At 42.0% G+C, this 19475-nt stretch overlaps 2 protein-coding genes across 2 annotated transcripts in view; both read right to left on the bottom strand.

The window, feature by feature from the left end:
• Nucleotides 1-19475, bottom strand: part of iars1 (isoleucyl-tRNA synthetase 1) — a 60402-nt gene that overhangs the window by 22961 nt on the left and 17966 nt on the right. Inside the window, exons 11-18 of the mRNA XM_015959098.3 lie at nucleotides 18722-18844; nucleotides 13837-13928; nucleotides 12687-12785; nucleotides 8380-8506; nucleotides 6980-7053; nucleotides 2575-2769; nucleotides 2341-2427; nucleotides 1535-1618 (exon numbers count right to left, since the gene is read on the bottom strand). Of these exons, the coding sequence (XP_015814584.3) occupies nucleotides 1535-1618; nucleotides 2341-2427; nucleotides 2575-2769; nucleotides 6980-7053; nucleotides 8380-8506; nucleotides 12687-12785; nucleotides 13837-13928; nucleotides 18722-18844 (881 nt within the window). The remainder of the gene's footprint in view (nucleotides 1-1534; nucleotides 1619-2340; nucleotides 2428-2574; nucleotides 2770-6979; nucleotides 7054-8379; nucleotides 8507-12686; nucleotides 12786-13836; nucleotides 13929-18721; nucleotides 18845-19475) is intronic.
• LOC107385295 (vimentin) lies at nucleotides 16517-18218 on the bottom strand. The gene has a single exon (XM_054736123.2). It carries the CDS (start codon nucleotides 18111-18113, stop codon nucleotides 16977-16979), a length of 1137 nt encoding a protein of 378 aa, XP_054592098.2. The 5' UTR covers nucleotides 18114-18218; the 3' UTR covers nucleotides 16517-16976.

Below are 19475 nucleotides of genomic sequence, written 5' to 3'. Positions count from 1 at the left end.
GACTCCAAACTCCACTATGGCCAAGACCAAAGAGCTTTCGAAGGACACCAGGAAAAGAATTGTAGACCTGCACCAGACTGGGAAGAGTGAATCTACAATAGGCAAGCAGCTTGGTGAGAAAAAATCAACTGTGGGAGCAATTATCAGAAAATGGAAGACATACAAGACCACTGATAATCTCCCTCGATCTGGGGCTCCACACAAGATCTCATCCCGTGGGGTCAAAATGATCATGAGAACGGTGAGCAAGAATCCCAGAACCACACGGGGGACCTGGTGAATGACCTGCAGAGCTGGGACCACAGTAACAAAGGTCACCATCAGTAACACACTACAACGGCAGGGAATCAAATCCTGCAGTGCCAGACGTGTTCCGCTGCTGAAGCCAGTGCATGTCCAGGCCCGTCCGAAGTTTGCCAGAGAGCACATGGATGATACAGCAGAAGATTGGGAGAATGTCATGTGTATGAAACCAAAGTAGAACTTTTTGGTATAAACTCAACTCATCGTGTTTGGAGGAAGAAGAATACTGAGTTGCATCCCAAGAACACCATACCTACTGTGAAGCATGGGGGTGGGAACATCATGCTTTGGGGCTGTTTTTCTGCTAAGGGGACAGGACGACTGATCCGCGTTAAGGAAAGAATGAATGGGGCCATGTATCGTGAGATTCTGAGCCAAAACCTCCTTCCATCAGTGAGAGCTTTGAAGATGAAACGTGGCTGGGTCTTCCTACACGACAATGATCCCAAACACACCGCCCGGGCAACAAAGGAGTGGCTCCGTAAGAAGCATTTGAAAGTCCTGGAGTGGCCTAGCCAGTCTCCAGACCTCAACCCCATAGAAAATCTGTGGAGGGAGTTGAAAGTCCGTGTTGCTCGGCGACAGCCCCAAAACATCACTGCTCTCGAGAAGATCTGCATGGAGGAACGGGCCAAAGAACCAGCTACTGTGTGTGCAAACCTGGTAAAGACCTATAGTAATCGTTTGACCTCTGTTATTGCCAACAAAGGTTATGTTACAAAGTATTGAGTTGAATTTTTGTTATTGACTAAATACTTATTTTCCACCCTGATTTACAAATAAATTCTTTAAAAATCCTGCCATGTGAATTCATGGATTTTTTTTTTCACATTCTGTCTCTCACAGTTGAAGTGTACCTATGATGAAAATTACTGACCTCTGTCATCATTTTAAGTGGGAGAACTTGCACAATCGGTGGCTGACTAAATACTTTTTTGCCCCACTGTATGAACATATGGTGCAGCTACATAGTTGTTTATTTATAAGGCCATATGTCCATAGCACTCTGATTGCTCAGAGCAAAAGGGAGAATGTACTAAAATGTGTGGCATGCATGACAGCGTGCATGTATTGTGCCGATTATCTGATGTATTTTTTAAATGCTACATGTTTTGTGTTTAAAAGAAATAAAGTCTTCTAAAGCTGCAATGCAAATAACGAGGCCATGCACGCACACGCACGCACGCACGCACGCGCACACACACACACAACATTCAAGTACAAATTTGACCTGAGGGCATCGGCTCCATAGTTTTGCACAATCAGCCCTGGATCTGGGTAGTTCTTCTTGCGCTTGCTCATCTTCTGCCCATCACTGCAGGAATAAAACAAGCAAAGACATTAATAGACATCATCACGCGTTCATGCACCAAAGAGCATGTTGGAAAGGAACTGTGCTACTTGGTACTTAAATTAGTCAAGTCCTTCCAGGTCAGCAAACCCATGAGCACAAAACTACATTCAGACCTCAGGACTGAGGAGGAAAGACCGTGTTGTACAGGATCTCTTTAACACTGAGAGGTTTATTACTATTACAGTTATTAATTTATGTTTTAACAACAAGAGCTGAATAAAAAGCAACATGAACTGATATGTATGTAATGGAGAAAATGTCAGCACCTATCAGTTTAAATGGAACAGGCTGGTATTAGAGCGTATTCTGAAGCCTGCCACTAACTTGTAGTAGAGCTTCAATTTCCACATTACACTCCAGTGGCCAGATCATATGAACACATTCCTAACAAGCAAACTGAATTAAATCACACTGCTATTACAATAAACAGGGCTTGTTATTATTATGTCATATGTGAGAATACCAGGTCCATCATACAACCTTTAGCATCACGACTTTACTTGTGAAAAATCCCACTCCATTTTGGAGCCATGCACTCTGCAATATAACCAATGCTCCCCCAAGTTTATGAACTTAATGTAATTACTTGATATTTTAAGTTATTAATAACATGGATATGCTGTAAAGTTTAGTTTAGTTTAGAAGCAAAGAGTTTCAAATGTTCACATGTTTTTAGGTCTGACCTGGCGAGCACCAGTCCATTAACAATGACGTTCTTGAAGGGCGGTTTTCCAAACAGTGCCGTGGAGAGGACCAGCAGGGTGTAGAACCTACAGAGTCAGTCAGAGGACAAAGCATAGCTCATTCTCAGCTGCTCTCTCATCATTATCATGAGTATGTCTCCACTCATCTATCACTCTATTCCATCTATGGCCCCTCCTGACTCTCCTCTTCAGACTTAATCAAACACAGTTTACCAGCCTCTGGTCTGGTCAATGCCTTCAGCGATGAAGTCTGCTGGGAAACTGTCCTCAAACTCCTTCCTATTTTCGAATGGGTAGTGGACCTGAGCGTAAGGCATGCTGCCGCTCTCAAACCAGCAGTCGAACACCTCCGAAACCCTCCGCAGCACGCCTTTACCACGACGTGATGGGATTGTCAGATTGTCAATGCTGGACAGAGGAAACACAAAGTGAAAAAAGTAAGAGGAAAGTTGGTGAGACAATTACAGGCAATAAAAGTTTTACTATTAACCCTCTGGAGGCAGGCGTTGCAGATTTGCAACGTTAAAACCCACCTACCTGGTTACTCCACATACGAATTTCATGAGCACTTTTTAACTCAGAAGTACCCCTGAAGGACTTAGTTGTTCGTCCTTATATCAAAACTTATTTTGAGCCTGAGAGGGTTCACTTGTGACTTTTCGGCATGTGCCCGTAAGGACCAATTTCTGTGCTTTTTTAGGCACCAACTGAGTACCCGAACTGGCGCTTGTACTCAGAAAGGTCTGGTAGAGTCGCTGGGTGGGACTTGTGGTTAACTCATGCTGATTAGTTGTAACTCTGTGGTTTAGCTGTTGCTATCATTTTACTATGAATTTACATTGTAATCTGTGCTTTTTCTGTTGGTTATATCTGTTTGTATTAGATTCCTGTATAGCATTTTGGTGGCATCATTCATTTCTGTAAGGTGCTACATAAATGGAGGTTGAGTCGAGTACTTAGTAGGAAATGACATAGGGAGACATCACTAAACACTCGGCATTTGGATAATTGGAAGGGGAATGGAAGGAAAGGACAAAAAGCAGTGTTGAAGCTGCTTTAAAATCACTGTTTCTAAAGTCCCAATGCTGAAAAAAGGTGTTGTTGACGAAAAAGAAGAAGAAGAAACAATATTTTATATAGCGCCTCTCAAGATGGAAATCACGAGATGCTTCAAATTTAAAGGAAGGGGCATCCTGGCCAATCACAAGCTTGTGCTCTCCATCTTGTTAAACGGATGTTTAGAAGTGGGCTCAACTCTGTCCATCTCTGCGTGTCTGTAGGAGATCCCACGCAACAACGGATTATGGCATTGCGTGTCTCCGTACTGACGGAGACGGACAAGCATAAATTAGGCTTTAGCACCACAGCTGTGATGGTGAATAACTACAAAGATGGCGTCATCTCAGAAATGGCGCTTGTTTGAAACGGCTTTGGCATCAACTTTGGATGGTGTAGACTTGGGCTTTTCTTTGAGACATGAGCAGATATAGGTATGGTGCATTTTAAGCAGAGGCGATTTGAAAGACAACTGTTGTCTCTGCCCCACGACTAAGTTCTTTCAGTGAGTCGTGGCCAGACTTTATATTTGTATTTATATATATATAGAGGATGGCTTGCAGTGCAAGGTCTCCTACAAACTGAGCTTCTTCTGGTCATTGCATGCTGCTTTTTAGGTCACACAGTTCTTCTCCCCGTTCCTCAAATGGATTGAATTACATCGTACTTTCAACAGAACAAATGTACTGATCAGTGACATCACTCATTGCCGAAACGGTCTCAACATGCAGACGTCTTAGCAAATTCCTGAAAGGGTCAATTTTGTATGGAGACACAGTGGCTGAGAGGACCGAGCCACCGTATTTTCATCGTGTCCTTTCCCCTTCCCTGAAATTTCCTGGAACATGTAATAGTAAAAATGCGGCTAATTGTGGGCATGAGAAGAAACGCTCCGATCACAGCTTTCATTAGAGATCCAGGTTTAATTAATCACCTTAACTGATTTTCTCTGATTTATGTTTAGAAACAAAAATCTTTCTACAGTGAAATGTCGTGTTGTGTCTTTTGTATGCTACCATAGATCAACAGATCCAAATAAAATACTGACAGACAATTTTTAAAGCTATCCCCCCATAGTTAAATGTTAGGGTCTTTTTCACTAAATAAATTGTGTCATTTTAACACATTTAAAGTGTTTTACAAAGCTAGTAAAAGGTTAAAGCTCTTACCCTTAATAGCAGACCACTTCACACATAATAATGTGGCTGACATTCTGCCTGGCAAAAGTGACCTATTTATCCCTTTAGCAAATAATTCACTGTCCAGTTTATCACAGCTCTTTAGACAGATCAAAGTGTGCGTTATGGATGAGACACAAGACTGAATGTGACAAAAGTACAGCCTGAAATAGATGGATTCGTTTTAAGCTTTTGTGTGAAGTTTAGTATTGGTGAATAATGGTGGAGATTTATGAAGCTGAATAGCAGCAAATTATTCTGATACAGCGAGCAACGGTCTCCAGTTGGCTCAGAGTTACGCCTGCCAGCTGCACCCCCCCAGACCCTCTTATGATGATGTGGTTAATAATCCTGCAGCACCGCCTATTCAGTGAGAAGACTTATGGATTAACTTTGTTGTGTTTGGTTCAGGTGTGACTGGGCCTTCCCGAGTGGTTGGGTGCACACAGTTACAATCAAATAACAAACAGCATTAGGGAAACAAATGTTTAATCATAATATATACATTTTAGATTATTTTAGTAGCTCCCTAACTTTGAGACAGCAAAATACTGAATGGGTGACTCATTAAGGGTGAATTTCGAAGAAAGACTTTAAGTGCATTGACTCTACTTTAGCGGGAAGAAGCAAAATCCGACATTTATTACACAACTTTAACTAGTTATTACAAAATGCCTGATCAATACTTTTTGGTGTTTATATTTCTAAGTCTAGGTATATACCGCAACATAGAGAGTAAAATGGAGTATACCAAACTTTACTCAAAACGGCATCAGGGACAACAGTCACAAACAGCACATGTTCTACTTCAAACTAGATCTGAAGTGTTGAAAAACCTCTAATGATTATTGAAGTGTTGAATTTAGCAAAGACAAACTCGGCTGTGATAACCCTGCATCCTGATGCTCATTCACTGGTTCCACAGAAAACCATTTTCAGCAGGCGGTTTGTTTTTGTGATTCATTCAAATCTTTTGCAAAACTGCATCATTATTCTTCATCATCATAATCAATATTTCTACTAAATATTGCGATATACAGGTGAAACCCAATGATTGGAATATGGTGCAAAAGTCCATTTATTTCTGTAATTTAACTTAGACTGAGAGACCATCTAAAGGTTCAGAAACCCTTTGGAGGTATTGGATTCATTAACTTATTACAGTGTGACACTGACTCTAGAAAACTGAACCTTTACACAATATTCTAATTATCTGAGATATATAATTTGGGTTTTCATAAGCTGTATGCCATAATCATCACAATTTTAACAAATAAGGACTTGAAATATCTGGCTTTGCATGGAATGAATATATCTGATATGTTAGTTTAACCCTTTAAGTTGAATTAGTGAAATAAATTAACTTTTGCACAATATTGTAACTTTTCAAGTGTCACCTGCAATTACATAATTGTACAGCCTTAACTCCAGCTGTTGTTTTTAACATGTAACAGACTGAGATGCAAATTAGTTTAAAGATAAAAGCTGTCAGAATTATTTTACATCTTTCAGGGCTGCTAAATAAATAAATAAATCACAGGAGGTTGATGAGAGCAACCTCCTCCCCACCCATATGTTGAAGAGGGTTAGACCTACGCAAACGGCAGAACGTCTTTAGCAAATTCCAGTTTTGGTTCTTTTTTAAAACACAGGAAATGTTTCTCTTTACCTTGCTGACAGTTTCGTTTGCCGACTGCAAAACATCCTCAGAGCTGACGCTGATGGTGGCGTCACTTCCTACTCCGTTTATCCGCGGGCAGCAGAGGGCGACAACGTCCTCTGCTGCTCGCTCTCCCCTCTCCGATAATGCAGTCCCATGCACGATCCAATGTGTAGACCCCATCGTCTCTGTTCATAGTCTCACACCCACGTCTCCTTATCTCTATAGCTTCTTTTATCCAGCAGATAAAAGAGGGGCAGCAGAGGGTGACAACGTCCTCTGCTGCCCACGGATAAACAGAGTAGGAAGTGACGCCACCATCAGCGTCAGCTCTGAGGATGTTTTGCAGTCGGCAAAGAAAACTGCCAGCAAGGTAAAGACAAACCTTTCCTGTGTTTTAAAAAAAAGAACCACAAATGGAATTAGAAACTAGACACAGTAAGAACATACCAAAGGTGCCATTAGCAAATCACAAACAGAAGAGTCACGTGATCTGTGTGCCAGAACCGCTGTCTGGTTTATACAGACCTGCCAAGTGACAGGAAACCGTTACAAAATTAAATCCACACAATTAATGTAGTCACAAGAAAAGGCATCCTACTGAATCAAGCATATTCTCCAGTGCACATTTAGACTGTGGATCTATGGCTAGCCATCGTACAAACATAAAACGCAATTTATATTCCAACAAGTAGCTGCTTTTCATGTTTAATTCACAGCTCACCTTTCCCGATGCAGATCTGTAACTTTGACTCCAGTCAGCTCCTCCAGTTCAGCCATGGACCCAATGCAAACAACCTGATGAACAAACACAATACACATGTCAACTTAAACCAAAGGACTATACTTCTTACATTATAGAATAATTTGTCTGAAAACAAAAGTGTTTTTTCGTAGTTAAACAACAAACAGGACTTTCTGCATCAACACAAGTTGAAAGTAGGCCTGTTCAACACACTCCAGGGGTAACTTCACCTTAAAGTATGATAAAGTGTGTTATCTGGTCTCCTCAGAGAGATAACATGTAGGCTCTGCTCTAGATTTACCACAGCACCAGGTAATGTGGCCCAGAAACAGCTTGGCGCACCACTATACGAAAGCAGACATAGTAAATTTAAATAAAAAATAAATAACGCAGAAGGAAACACAGCTAAAAGGAAAGATGCTGGGAGAAGCAGGCATTCAACCACACTCAGAACATGCAGATGCTTACAGCTTTAGATATGGTGTGTAGTTTTCTGCTGAGGGGTATGTGTGCGTGAGAGTGTGTAAAGGAGACACCAGGGAGTGCAAGTGCTCTGGAAACACTCACAATGCTATTTTCAGCAAGCAGGTCGCTTGCTGTCCCTCTTTCAGCTAGGGGACCAACACTTCATTTTTCAAACGCTCAAATAACCCAATTCTGACATGTCTTTTCAAAACTTTGCACAGTCAGTCGGCTTCGACGTAAAACGAACATTTACAGTCTGGCACGCTTTGCTTAAATCTCTCTCTCCCTCAGTGTTTTTATACTGGGTTTCCTGCATCCCATCTCCTCTTTTTCCATTTTCCTGTCTTTCTGCCATTAAACCCCAACAGTTGTTTGTCTTGAACATCTTTGAAGTTCCTTTAACTGAAGTGAAACCAAACAGCATTTTGATTCATGTTTATTTGCTGTTTACATTATTGAATCATTCATGTGTTGAGTTTATGAAGGCGCTCTGTAACAGTGCCTGGAGGGAGTCGACTCCTGACTGCAGAACCGCATCACGCTACACGGTCACCTCACTCTGCAATACCAGGAAATCTCTTCTACACACAACAAATGGGCCAGATTTGTTGAACTATGGTGGTGTGCATTTTCACACTGCTAATCTATACAAACATTTTTGTGCTTGTGCAGCAGACTAATCTTTTAGAAAAGTCTAATTATTATTTCTCTGCTAAAAGAAACTTTCTATGGTAAATAACTTTTAAACTACACCGTCTCACATTCAGCCTTGCAGAAGATTTAAGAGCTACAAACATGACAATAACTATCTTGGTATTTAGTCATGACAGAGAAATTTAAGGGTCTTACGCAGTACAAAAACACGTTAGCATGGAAGTGCAAGGGTGTGTTTGTGTGTTTTATGTTCTCCTGACCTCCTCGTAGTCGTCGCTGACCCACAGGGGGATCGGTGTGCCCCAGTAACGATTTCTGGAAATAGCCCAGTCCCGTGCGTCTCTCAGCCAGTTTCCAAAACGTTTTTCACGTACAAACTCTGGAACCCTGCAGAAACACAAGTTAGCACATGTTTCAATTGTCAAGAACAAAACGAGTTTTAACCACACTGCAAAAACCTTTTAAAAAGCTGATTTTTATATGTTATCTTATTTTCAGTCTGAAAAGTAAATAAATATCTTCTATAGAAAATTTGAATAGAATAAAACAAAGTAAATTTTGTAAAAAACAATCCTAAGTTTCTTGTTTTGAGTAAACAAAAATCTACCAATGGGCTAAGCAAAAGCTGCTTGGCTAGAATTCTTAAAACTAGCAAAAATATGTAAATATTGATTTATTTGCTAGTTTTAAGAGTTCTAGCCAAGCGGCTTTTACTTACCGCATGGAGTTTGATGAGAGAAGTGCTGTTCACTACCAGAGAATATTGTGATTTCAAAACAATTCCTTAATGGTAAATAGCCTGTATTTAATATAGTGCCTACTAGAGCTCAAGGACGGACACCCCCCCCCAAAAGGCAATTTACAACACAATCAGTTATCCCCCGACACCTTAGTGGTGATGAGCACCAATGTAGCCACAGCTGCCCTGGGGCAAACTGACAGAGGCGAGGCTGCTAAACACTGACGCCACCAGTCCCTCTGACAAATCTAAGACTTTTTAAGACCTTTTTAAGGCCACTTTGACCAAATTTAAGCTATTTAAAAAATAAATTTAAGCTATAATTTCCAGCTATTGCCTGGAACCGGTGCTAACCACGTCGCGAGCGCGGGATTAGCCATCCAGTTACCACTAAACTTGCGCTTCCCCATGGCGAAAGCTCCCACTAGCTTAAACAGCTAATGTGCTCATCTAAAAATAGCCGTCGCCGTCGTCTTCCTCAGCTTATCCCGGGTTGCGGGGGCAGCATCCCAACTAGGGAGCTCCAGACCGTCCTCTCCCCGGCCACCTCCACCAGCTCCTCCGGCAGGACCCCAAGGCGTTCCCGGACCAGATTGGAGATGTAACCTCTCCAATGTGTCCTGGGTCGACGCGGGGGCCTCCTGCCGGCAGGACATGCCCGAAACACCTCCCCAGTGAGGCGTCCAGGAGGCATCCTGACCAGATATTTATGTTTATGTATTTGGCAGACGCTTTTGTCCAAAGCGACTTACAAGTGATAATCGGCATGTTGCCCTTGAGGCTAACAACAACAATAACAACAACAACTTGACATCAATCATGGAGAGGAGGGAACAAGGAGTGGGCTGTAGAGAGGGGGGACGGGTGCAGGGAGGGTGCTAGTTTAGAGGATGCTCTCTGAAGAGCAGGGTCTTCAGGAGTTCCTTGAAAATTGAAAAGGAAGCCCCTGTTCTGGTAGTGCTTGGAAGGTCATTCCACATTTGTGGAACGATGCATGAGAAGAGTCTGGATTGTCCTGAGCGTGGTGTAGGCACTGCTAGCCGACGATCCTGTGATGACCGGAGTGGCCGGGCCGAGACGTAAGCCTTTGCAAGAGGATTCAGGTAGATGGGAGCCGTACCATCTCGGACTTTGTATGCCAGTGTTAGCAATTTGAATTTGATGCGTGCTGCTAGCGGTAGCCAGTGGATCTCAATGAACAGAAGGGTGATGTGTGCTCGTTTTGGCTGATTGAAGACCAGACGCCCAAATGCCAGATGCCAGATGCCCAAACCACCTCAACTGACTTTCGATCCGGAGGAGCAGCGGTTCTACTCCGAGCCCCCCCGAATGTCCGAGCTCCTCACCCTATCTCTAAGGCTGAGCCCGGCCACCCTATGGAGGAAACTCATTTCGGCTGCTTGTATCCGTGATCTCGTTCTTTCAGTCATTACCCAGAGCTCATGACCATAGGTGAGGATTGGGACGTAGATCGACCGGTAAATCGAGAGCCTGGCTTTCTGTCTCAGCTCCCTCTTCACCACGACAGATCGGCTCAGCGTCCGCATCACTGCAGACGCTGAACCAATCCGCCTGTCGATCTCCCGATTCCCCCTACCCTCACTCGTGAACAAGACCCCGAGATACTTAAACTCCTCCACTTGAGGTAGGGCCTCTCTCCCGATCCGGAGTTGGCAAGCCACCCTTTTCCGGTCGAGAACCATGGTCTCAGATTTGGAGGTGCTGATCCTCATCCCAGCTGCTTCACACCGACACTAAAAATAGCCCCCTTTCACAACCAACTGAATGTGTACGGTTCCGCTTTTGCCAATATCGTACACAAAAAACGCTGAACACTAAGTAGAAATTCACGAAAATTTTATAGAAATAAAAGAATCTTGTTTATTAGGTCTTTGGTAATTTAAGACATTTAAAGATTATTTGTCATTTTTAAGGATTTTTAAGGCCTTAAATTTGGAAAAGCCAATTTAAGACTTTTTAAGGACCTGCGGATACCCTGATATAAACACTAGCCTATCTTCATGAAACCTCGCTCAAAAGGTTATCGATCCTTTCAAGGTATCCTCCTGTTTTTTTTTTTTGTTTACACCCTTATCTCCTTTCTTAGTTTCCCATTAACTCTTAGCTGTAATCCACCACCTCCCAATCTCCTCTTCTTCCTCTTATTCTCCCTGCCCTTCTCTCTGGCTGTGCTGCTCGGGAGATCAGTGCAGTGTTGAGTAAAACTCGTGCCAGGATCCACGTGCTAAGCAAAGAGTTCATCAATTCCCATTTGTAGGAGGCATTTCTATTTAGGCCCCCAATATATCAATTTAATGAATTTTGTTTCCTGCTGCTGCAGCTCACCAGCGAGCCTCCATCTTTCTCCCTCATCTTCTCAGCTCATGCTGAAATTAAGAATTTAAAGCATGAAGTCTTGTGTTCGAAACAGAGAAGTTATTTAAGATACACAGGCTTATATTACAAGCCTGAGACAGTGGGGGTGGGTTGAAAAAAGATTAATAGATGGAGGTTTTGTTCCATGAAGAAAGATGATTAGGAGGATAGAAAAATAATTAAAGCAGATGAATAAAATGGAGGGTTAAGTGAATGTGCCATCATGGCTAAGCAGCCACAGCGAAGCCGATTTTAGTCAAAATTTGACGAATCATTGGTAACACAAAAAAGAAAGGAATGAAAAAATTAGCAGAACTGGGGTCTCAGCCTTTTCTTAAATCAAAACTCTATATTTATGCAGTTATGAAGATCAGGATTCTTTAATAATTCATCACCGTATAAAGTTGGCCTTCTATTCTCTGATCAATGAGTGGCATAAACTGCAGTATTTCCCCTACATAGGCTCAGGCGCTGAGGTGCCACGGCTGAAATTCCAGCGCCACGCCTACGATCCCCAGCCCCACCCCGTCACAGACAACGAACGGCATCAAGCAGCAACTGTCTTTTTGAGATCCAAAAACAAGTAGGAAAACACAATATATGCATCTGCATCACAATATGTAAACCATTAAACACGAACTTATCACAGATTTAACATATCTATCACATACAGAACTAAAAGGAGAGTTTTTCCTAAAACTGGTAAATATTTTGATATATTTTCTTATATTGTGTCAACGTTAGTTTTAAACATGTGAAATGTCCTCATATCATAGCTTACATGCTGAATGAAGGCTGATGATGAAGTGGACAGGGTTCAACTGGAGTTACCTAATAATTTGGCAGCTCAGTGTATGCAGCACCAGCAGCCTTTAGACAAGGACTATAAACCTTAAAGCTGTGTGCGCGTGTGTGTGCGCGCGCGCGCGCGTGTGTGTGTGTGTGATGCTGTACACGTGCGTCTGTGCATCTTCACCTTCCTTGCGGCTAGTCATTCATCTTGGCTTGACAGTCCCATCACCAGAGGCAGCTACTGTGGCTCAGTAAAGAGCACTGGGAGCACCATGGGTAATTCCACTTAGCAAACCAGTCATTCCAAACTATTCTTCTGTAGAATTAGCAATGCGTAAATCTTTTCAATAAAAAGAGAAATAAATTGCCCCATGATGATATCCCATTTATACTCTCAAAATTCTCAAAAACTAATTTTAAGCTAGTAGTTGTTGAAATCCTTCACTATCTTTCCCCTTTTTTTAAAGTTCCTCCACCCAGAAATGGACGTTCTCCATCGACAGGCCAACAACTTGATGGAGTGCCGAGCTACAGCTGTAATTGGTTTGGGACTGCATCAGCTTTCTGCCCCCTTTCGAAACATTTAAGACCACTTGTTTGGTGAAATGCTCATCACTGACGCGTTACGGTCACGAAAGCACAAGTTGGTAAACAGCTCACCAGTAGCATTTTCCATTGCAGTCCAGAAGCTTCTCCACCATGTGCTCCACTCGCACAAACCAGCTGGGGACAGCTTTGTAGATCAGGGGGGTGTCAGACCTGAAAAATCAGTTCCAAGAGATTATTTCATTCAATCTCAACATTTAAGCGTGGAGGAAGAGGCATGTTTGTAGATATAAATAAAATAAACAGTCACAATGGTCTCAACTATCTAATATTTCGAGTACATTTCTAAGTTTGTGAACATGAAAACAAAAAGTTTGAAAGTTTTTTAAGGTGGCTTTTGTAAATCGATTCTCTACAGAGTCCATAAAAATGCTACCCACACTGTGCATAACACTGACCTTCATGTCCAATAACAATATAATGCCACGGTTTAAGGTTTAAGGAGGAATTACAGTATTTTCAGGGCTATAAGTCGCACATTTTTCCATAGTCTGGCTGGTCCTGCGACTTATATACCAAAGTGACTTATAAACCAAATTATGTATACCGCGCTGCTGCTGGTCGGCTCCGACCCAGGAATGAGCTCCCCTGTCCCGCTGGGAGGGTTTCAAACACCGCCATCACCTGCTGCAGCCTGTGGCGGGGTGCTGCTGGCCGGCTCCGACCCAGGAATGAGCTCTCCCCGCCCGCTGCCAGTGGTGCACATCCAGTCATCCTCTGTTCCCCACCTCAATGCCCCTCAATGCCTCAATGTTGCATCAGTATACCGCTGATGCAACAGGTTGTTTATTCTGTTATTGTTACCGGTACTTGTCTTGCAATGTGAAATGCTTGGTCTGAGATTTTGTAAGAAAAATATTAAAATTTCCCTCCAAAATGCGACTTATATAAGTTTTTTTCTTCTTCGTTATACATTTTATGGCTGGTACGACTTATACTCCGGAGCAACTTATACTCCGGAATATACGGTATGTCTAATTTCATCAAGCCTGCATCTGACCTCTACACCTTTATCCTGCGGGGTGGAATAATCTACGAGTATTAAAAGCACTGTAGATAAGAACTCAAATTAAAGCTGTTAGTTTAAAAATAAAGTTTATAAATAAAGCTTTGATTGATTGATTGATTTAAGAGAGTAAGAAGAAGGTAATCTCAGAGGAAATCAGTAAAATAAGGTCTAAAGTGAATTCTGTCAGTGTCTCACCTCCAGCAGAAAGGGTAGTTGTGTTTGAAGGTGCAGGCATTGACCAGGCGTCCCCTTTCCTTCAGCATCTTAATGATGTTCTTATCAGCATCCTGAAACAAAATGAAGAGGCGTCTGGTCTTAAACGACTGAAGCAACTGATGCTTCAATAAGCCCAATAGTACCTCTGCACATCACTAGTCTGACCCAGCCATTCCACTGGAGGCATAAGCAGAACATAACGTAACAGACGCGAGCTCCATTCCAGCCGGGAGGGTTTCAGACACAAAAATGGTGCGAAAATGTTCCAAGCCGCTGCTGTTGAGAGGTCACAAAATCACGGGAGAATTGCAACACCACGTGTGATTTCAGGAGTTCACATGATAAAAAACAAAGTAAAAGACAACAGCATGCAGCGTCCAAAAAGGTCTGTAGTTTATTTTCTGTTATGTTTCCCTTGGCCACAGAGATTTCACAGGAAATAATTTACTTCTTTGGTTAGTTAAGCAACCGTAAATCTGCATGTGACTTTTATTTTGAAACTTTCCAGATGTTTTACACCACTTTTGTGTTTGACTTCCTGTCTGTCCCAATCTGATTTGCGGAGTTTGACTTAGGCTCGAAGCGTACGCAAAACGTCCCCATGCTTTTAGAACGCTTCCAAAATGTTGTGCTTCATGGCCAGTGGAAAAGCACCCATCCATTATAATGGTGGCTACTTGCTTCGCAGATGTAAACCGGCCTTTCCACTGAATGATTTGGTGGTGTGTAACTCCATGTTGAAGTGACTGCAACTCTATTTTTATGTGTTATGCTTCCAAAATGTGTCAGACTCCCCCGTTCAGATCGGGCTGGAGAGGAAAAGACTAAAAAGCAGTGTAAAACATCCAGAAACTTTCAAAATTAAAGCCATGAGCAGATTTCCAGTTGCTTAACTAGGAAAAAAAAAAAGGTACACCTTTTTCTGTGAAACCTCTGCAGCCGAGGTAAATGGAACAGAAAATAAAAACAAAACAGATCTTTTTGAATATGTGCTGCTGTCTTTCTCCGTGCTTGATGTCATGATCCGCTGTGTGGAATGCTTTTGCTGCTGTTTTGCACGGTGAGAAGGGAGCTTGCAGGTAAAAGGCATCTATTACGTTATGCAACGCTTACACATCCAATGGAAAGGCTGAGTTATGCGACGGTTATGCGGCCAGTGGAAAGACCCAATTAAACTTGCTTTATTATCCAGTGTTTGACTTAATACACAAGTTAAACTATTTAGAACAAAACATAGAAAAATAATATTTAATTAATGAAATATACTCAATATTAAGTTACACGCAAATGCAGAAAATACTAAGTTTATCATGAAAATGCCATCCCACCTTTTATTTATGAACCTATTTTTACTAGGGATGTAAGAAATTATTGATATCACACTATATTGTGATATATTGCATCGTCTCCCCTGTATTGCGATATGCATCGCATCGTCAGAACTTCACCAATACACATCCCTAATTTCTACTATTGCATATTTTCATTTGTTTTTTTCCAAATCCACAGCTGCCCTTTGCGTTTAATGCAGGTGAAATAAATTGATGCTAAATTTCTTACAAAAGGAAGAAGCCTCTGAATCCTTGAACGCTCTGTTTTTATGCAAATATGAAAAAATAAATTCTCAATTATTGCAGCCAAGGTCAGAGCCTGCCTAAACAGCAATGATAAATATCTGGGAGAAGAACAGTGTTTTCCTGTTCAGCTCCCTGTTTATGATCATCTCATAAGTCTAGTGACTCATCACCAACTATTCATCTTCCTCGAGCCGAGCTCGCAGTTCAATTCACAGGAAGCTCATAAATTAAAGTTCTCAGCAAAGTATTAAGCAGAGCCTGACCTCGTTGTATAGATATGTTACTTTTTTCTATACATCATCAACCAAAAGTTTTGAAAAGTTAATTAAAACACGAATTAAAGCACAAAAAAGGATCAATGGCATTTATAATTTAACAACTATGAACAAGAAATTTTATTAAAAAAAAATTTGCCCTATCCCAGTGGAATGGTCAAACCAATTTAACCATTGGTCAAATGACTAAAATAATATAAAATAGTGAAAGGCCTCACTATAAAAACCACTAACCTTTTGCTAGTGTATGAAATTTAATGTGTATGTCTGTGATGTGTTTCTTTCTTTTATTACTGTTTTGTTTATTTTTATGTTTTCCTGTGCATTTGTGCCATCATCTAGAATATTTATATGCACTGAAAGTTCAACAGATGTTCATTGATGAGCATTGTCCCTTCCAAATGAATGAATAATAGACATAAAGCTAATTTCTTACACAAACTGACTTAAATCTGGAGAGAAAATAAAGAAAAAAAAATAGATCATTAGCTGGAGGAATATGATCACTGAACAATTTGGTATGCACTCACTTAAATCTTTATTAGACAACAGATGTTTAACATTAGTAGAAATGATCAGCAGCTGTATTTTGCCTAAACATTCTGAGGGTTTTAATGTAAGGATGGTGAGAACCAAAACTGAGACAAAAAGCAGCTTGAAGACAAGTACAGAGAAGTGACAGAGATATGACAGTGGGGCTGACTTGGCAGGAAAAAGAGGAAAGGTAAATTTAGCCAGAGTACTGCAGGAGCAGGTGTAGAGGAAAGGAAACGAACAAGGAGAAATGAGGGCTGCCAAACACGGGAATGAGAGGAGACAGCGAGAGCCAATAAAAAAAATGACAGACTATGGGTTGAGAAAATAAGGTGAAACTTTCCACTGAAGGTGGCTGTAAAGGAACAGCAGTAAAGGCAGCAAGGTAATGCAGAATGGGGTCAATGATGAACTATAGGATAAGGAGGGCTGGATATTATGAACCTGATGGATCTTTATCTGTAGCACATAAATCTTAAAACTGCAGAAGTATAGACAATTGTTGTAAAGTCCAATAATCTTTTTTTCTATGATTTTATGGCTCTTTGTGCAAGCCAGCAAATCACCAGACAAGGTTTGCTTGTGTTGACACCGTTATTGGAAATGTGCAACAATATCCAGCCCTGCGTTTTTTCAAGACAGATTTTTTTAAAGTCTTTGTCAGTAGACTCCGTGTAGGTTAAGGTTTTCTTCAGGACTGATCTGGATTTGCCTCGGCTCACTTCCTAGCTTTTTAGTTTTCCTTGGTAATTCCAAGCCTCTGTTCTTCCCCTTCCAGCAGCTTCCGATAAGTCGCGATCTCTGCATCCAGCTTGAGCTTAATGTGCAACAGTTCCTGGTAGTCTTGAAGATACTTGGTCATCTCCAGCTTGGTGTCACAGAGTTGGGCCTCCAGCTGGGCGATGACGCTTTCTAGACCACCCACCTTATCCAAGTGGGAGATCTCCATTTCCTCCAGCTGATGCTCCAGGGCGGCATTGCGAGCCCTCAGAGAATCGATCTGGCTTTGTAGGTCTGTCACCTGATTGTGGAAGGTTGTGATCTCATCTTTCATAGTCTTCATCTGTTCTTCGTGTTTGCCTGCGTGCTCCTTCAGGGTATCAAACTTGCTCTTGTACCACTTCTCTGCTTCCTGGACATTGCGGGCAGCGACTGCCTCTATCTCTGCGCGCATGTTGCGCAGATAAGCAGCCAGGTCAGGACGATCTCCAACCATCTCAGCAGAAATCTTGGAGTCCTCAATCTGCTTCATCAGGTCAGCAACCTCTTCGTCATGCAGCTTCTTGAGAAACTCGATCTCTGCTACGAGCTGTTCAGTGCGCTTCTCCAGCTCAGCTTTTTGCAGGGTAGCGTTGTCCACATCCTGGCGAAACTCTCGCAGGATAATTTCTGCTTCTTCTTTGAGAGCCATCTCCTCCTCCAACTTCAGTCTCCACACTTCAACCTCCTCTTCTATGTAGCCTCGTTCGATATCGGCTGCTCCCTTCTCATTAGTCAGGCTCTCAATCAGTTCCCGCACCACTTTGAACTTCAGCTCGTATTCTTCTCCGACGCCTACGGGGCTGTCCTTGTAACGGCTCTGCAACGCGGACAGCTCAGCTTGAAGAGAGGCATTTCTCTGCTCCAGCGCCTGGACTTTCGTGATGTACCCTGCAAACTTAACATTGAGCTCTTGCATCTCCTCCTTCTCGTTGGCATGGTGCTGGTGTATCTCGGTTCCCAACTCAACAGCGGTTCCACCATAACCTGAGCGTCCGCGGCTGTCGTACGAGTTTCCACGGCACCGGGCTGGCGAAGGACTCTGAACCCTCATCCTGCCACTGGAACTGCCGACTTGCAAGCTCTTCTGGATGTAGGATGAAGCTCTCATGTTGTGTAAAACACCGGGTTTGCTTGAAAACTGCCTCTGTCGCTCGCTTACGCCACCCACGCCGAGACTGGCTTCCTTGGATCACATCTTTGTTTTTATGCGGCTCTAAAGAATTTCTCAGGCAGCCCTGAAACTCAGGCTAGGATTTAACACATTTCAAAAGGGGATTATGACAGACTTTCAGAGCACTGTGGCTGCACGCTCTTTATTAGCTTACGACGTACCGTTAGCAACTCGGCAGGTTAAGTCCACTCCCTGGCCTTCGCACCACAATGTGACATAGTGGCCACATCATGTAGCACTGCTATTTTTAACTGATTATCCACTCAGAGTGAATTGGGTGTTGAGAGGGAATCCAGTGTTATGGTAAACAAAAGCAAAAGGCCATGATGTTGCATTCTGCTCCAATTCAGATTTCTAAAACTTCCCATTTTAGAACTTTTATTCTAGTTATCACGACCTTGGGGGAAATAAACATGTAATAAAGAAAGAAAATTAGTAAGATGAGCTGAATACAGAGAATGATCCCGAGTATCACGCTACAGGCCTTCAGAGAGAGTCAAACGTCTGAACGTACTCTGCATGTAAATGAATGGTGTGTCACTCACTTTGACATACTGTCCTGCAAAGTCAGTGACCTCTGAAGTGAAGCAGCCTGAGGCATCCACAGGACAGATAGGAGCTTGGTCTCTCTGGATGATGTTGTATTCGGTGCACACCCTGTAATCATCCTGTGGGAAGAAAAGGTCAAAAATGTCTGAATACTCCTTTAAATTCTTTTGTTATTCCATGTGTACAAGTATTTATTGTAAATGATAAGCTGAAAATACACAATCCTAATGCGGACACAGCTCATTTTAGCCTTCGATGTTACTAATATACATAGTTACTAGGGGTGTACATCACTAGTTTGATAAAGATACAATATAACGATACAACAGTTAGTGACTCGATGTTTACCAATTTCTCAAATTCATTCACAATGCGATTTCGATTTGGTCCCATTTAGGACTCACCAGTCAATATGAAACAATATCCCAAGTGATTAAACACAATTGCCATGACGTCACTAACTTCTTTATTTAACACGTTCGACAAGTGGAAAATGGCATGTCCGCAGGACTTCAAAATAAAGCAGTTTTCAAAACAAAAGTGTGTGATAGTTATCCTATCGATTTTTGCATTTTAGATCTATGACCATCTAATCGATGTATTGTTACATTCCTAATAGTTTTGCTGTACAAGAAACCCCTCAGGCTGCCAGTTTCACCAACCTACAGATATGTTATGACTGCCCATTAAATGTAACACTTTTCTTCCAGCACTGAAACAAGGACAACTGGTATGTGACAGCTATGTATG

The sequence above is a fragment of the Nothobranchius furzeri genome, chromosome 3 (genome assembly GCF_043380555.1).
Source record: "Nothobranchius furzeri strain GRZ-AD chromosome 3, NfurGRZ-RIMD1, whole genome shotgun sequence".
Classification (NCBI taxonomy): domain Eukaryota; kingdom Metazoa; phylum Chordata; class Actinopteri; order Cyprinodontiformes; family Nothobranchiidae; genus Nothobranchius; species Nothobranchius furzeri.
This window is presented reverse-complemented; position numbering and strand designations above follow the sequence as displayed.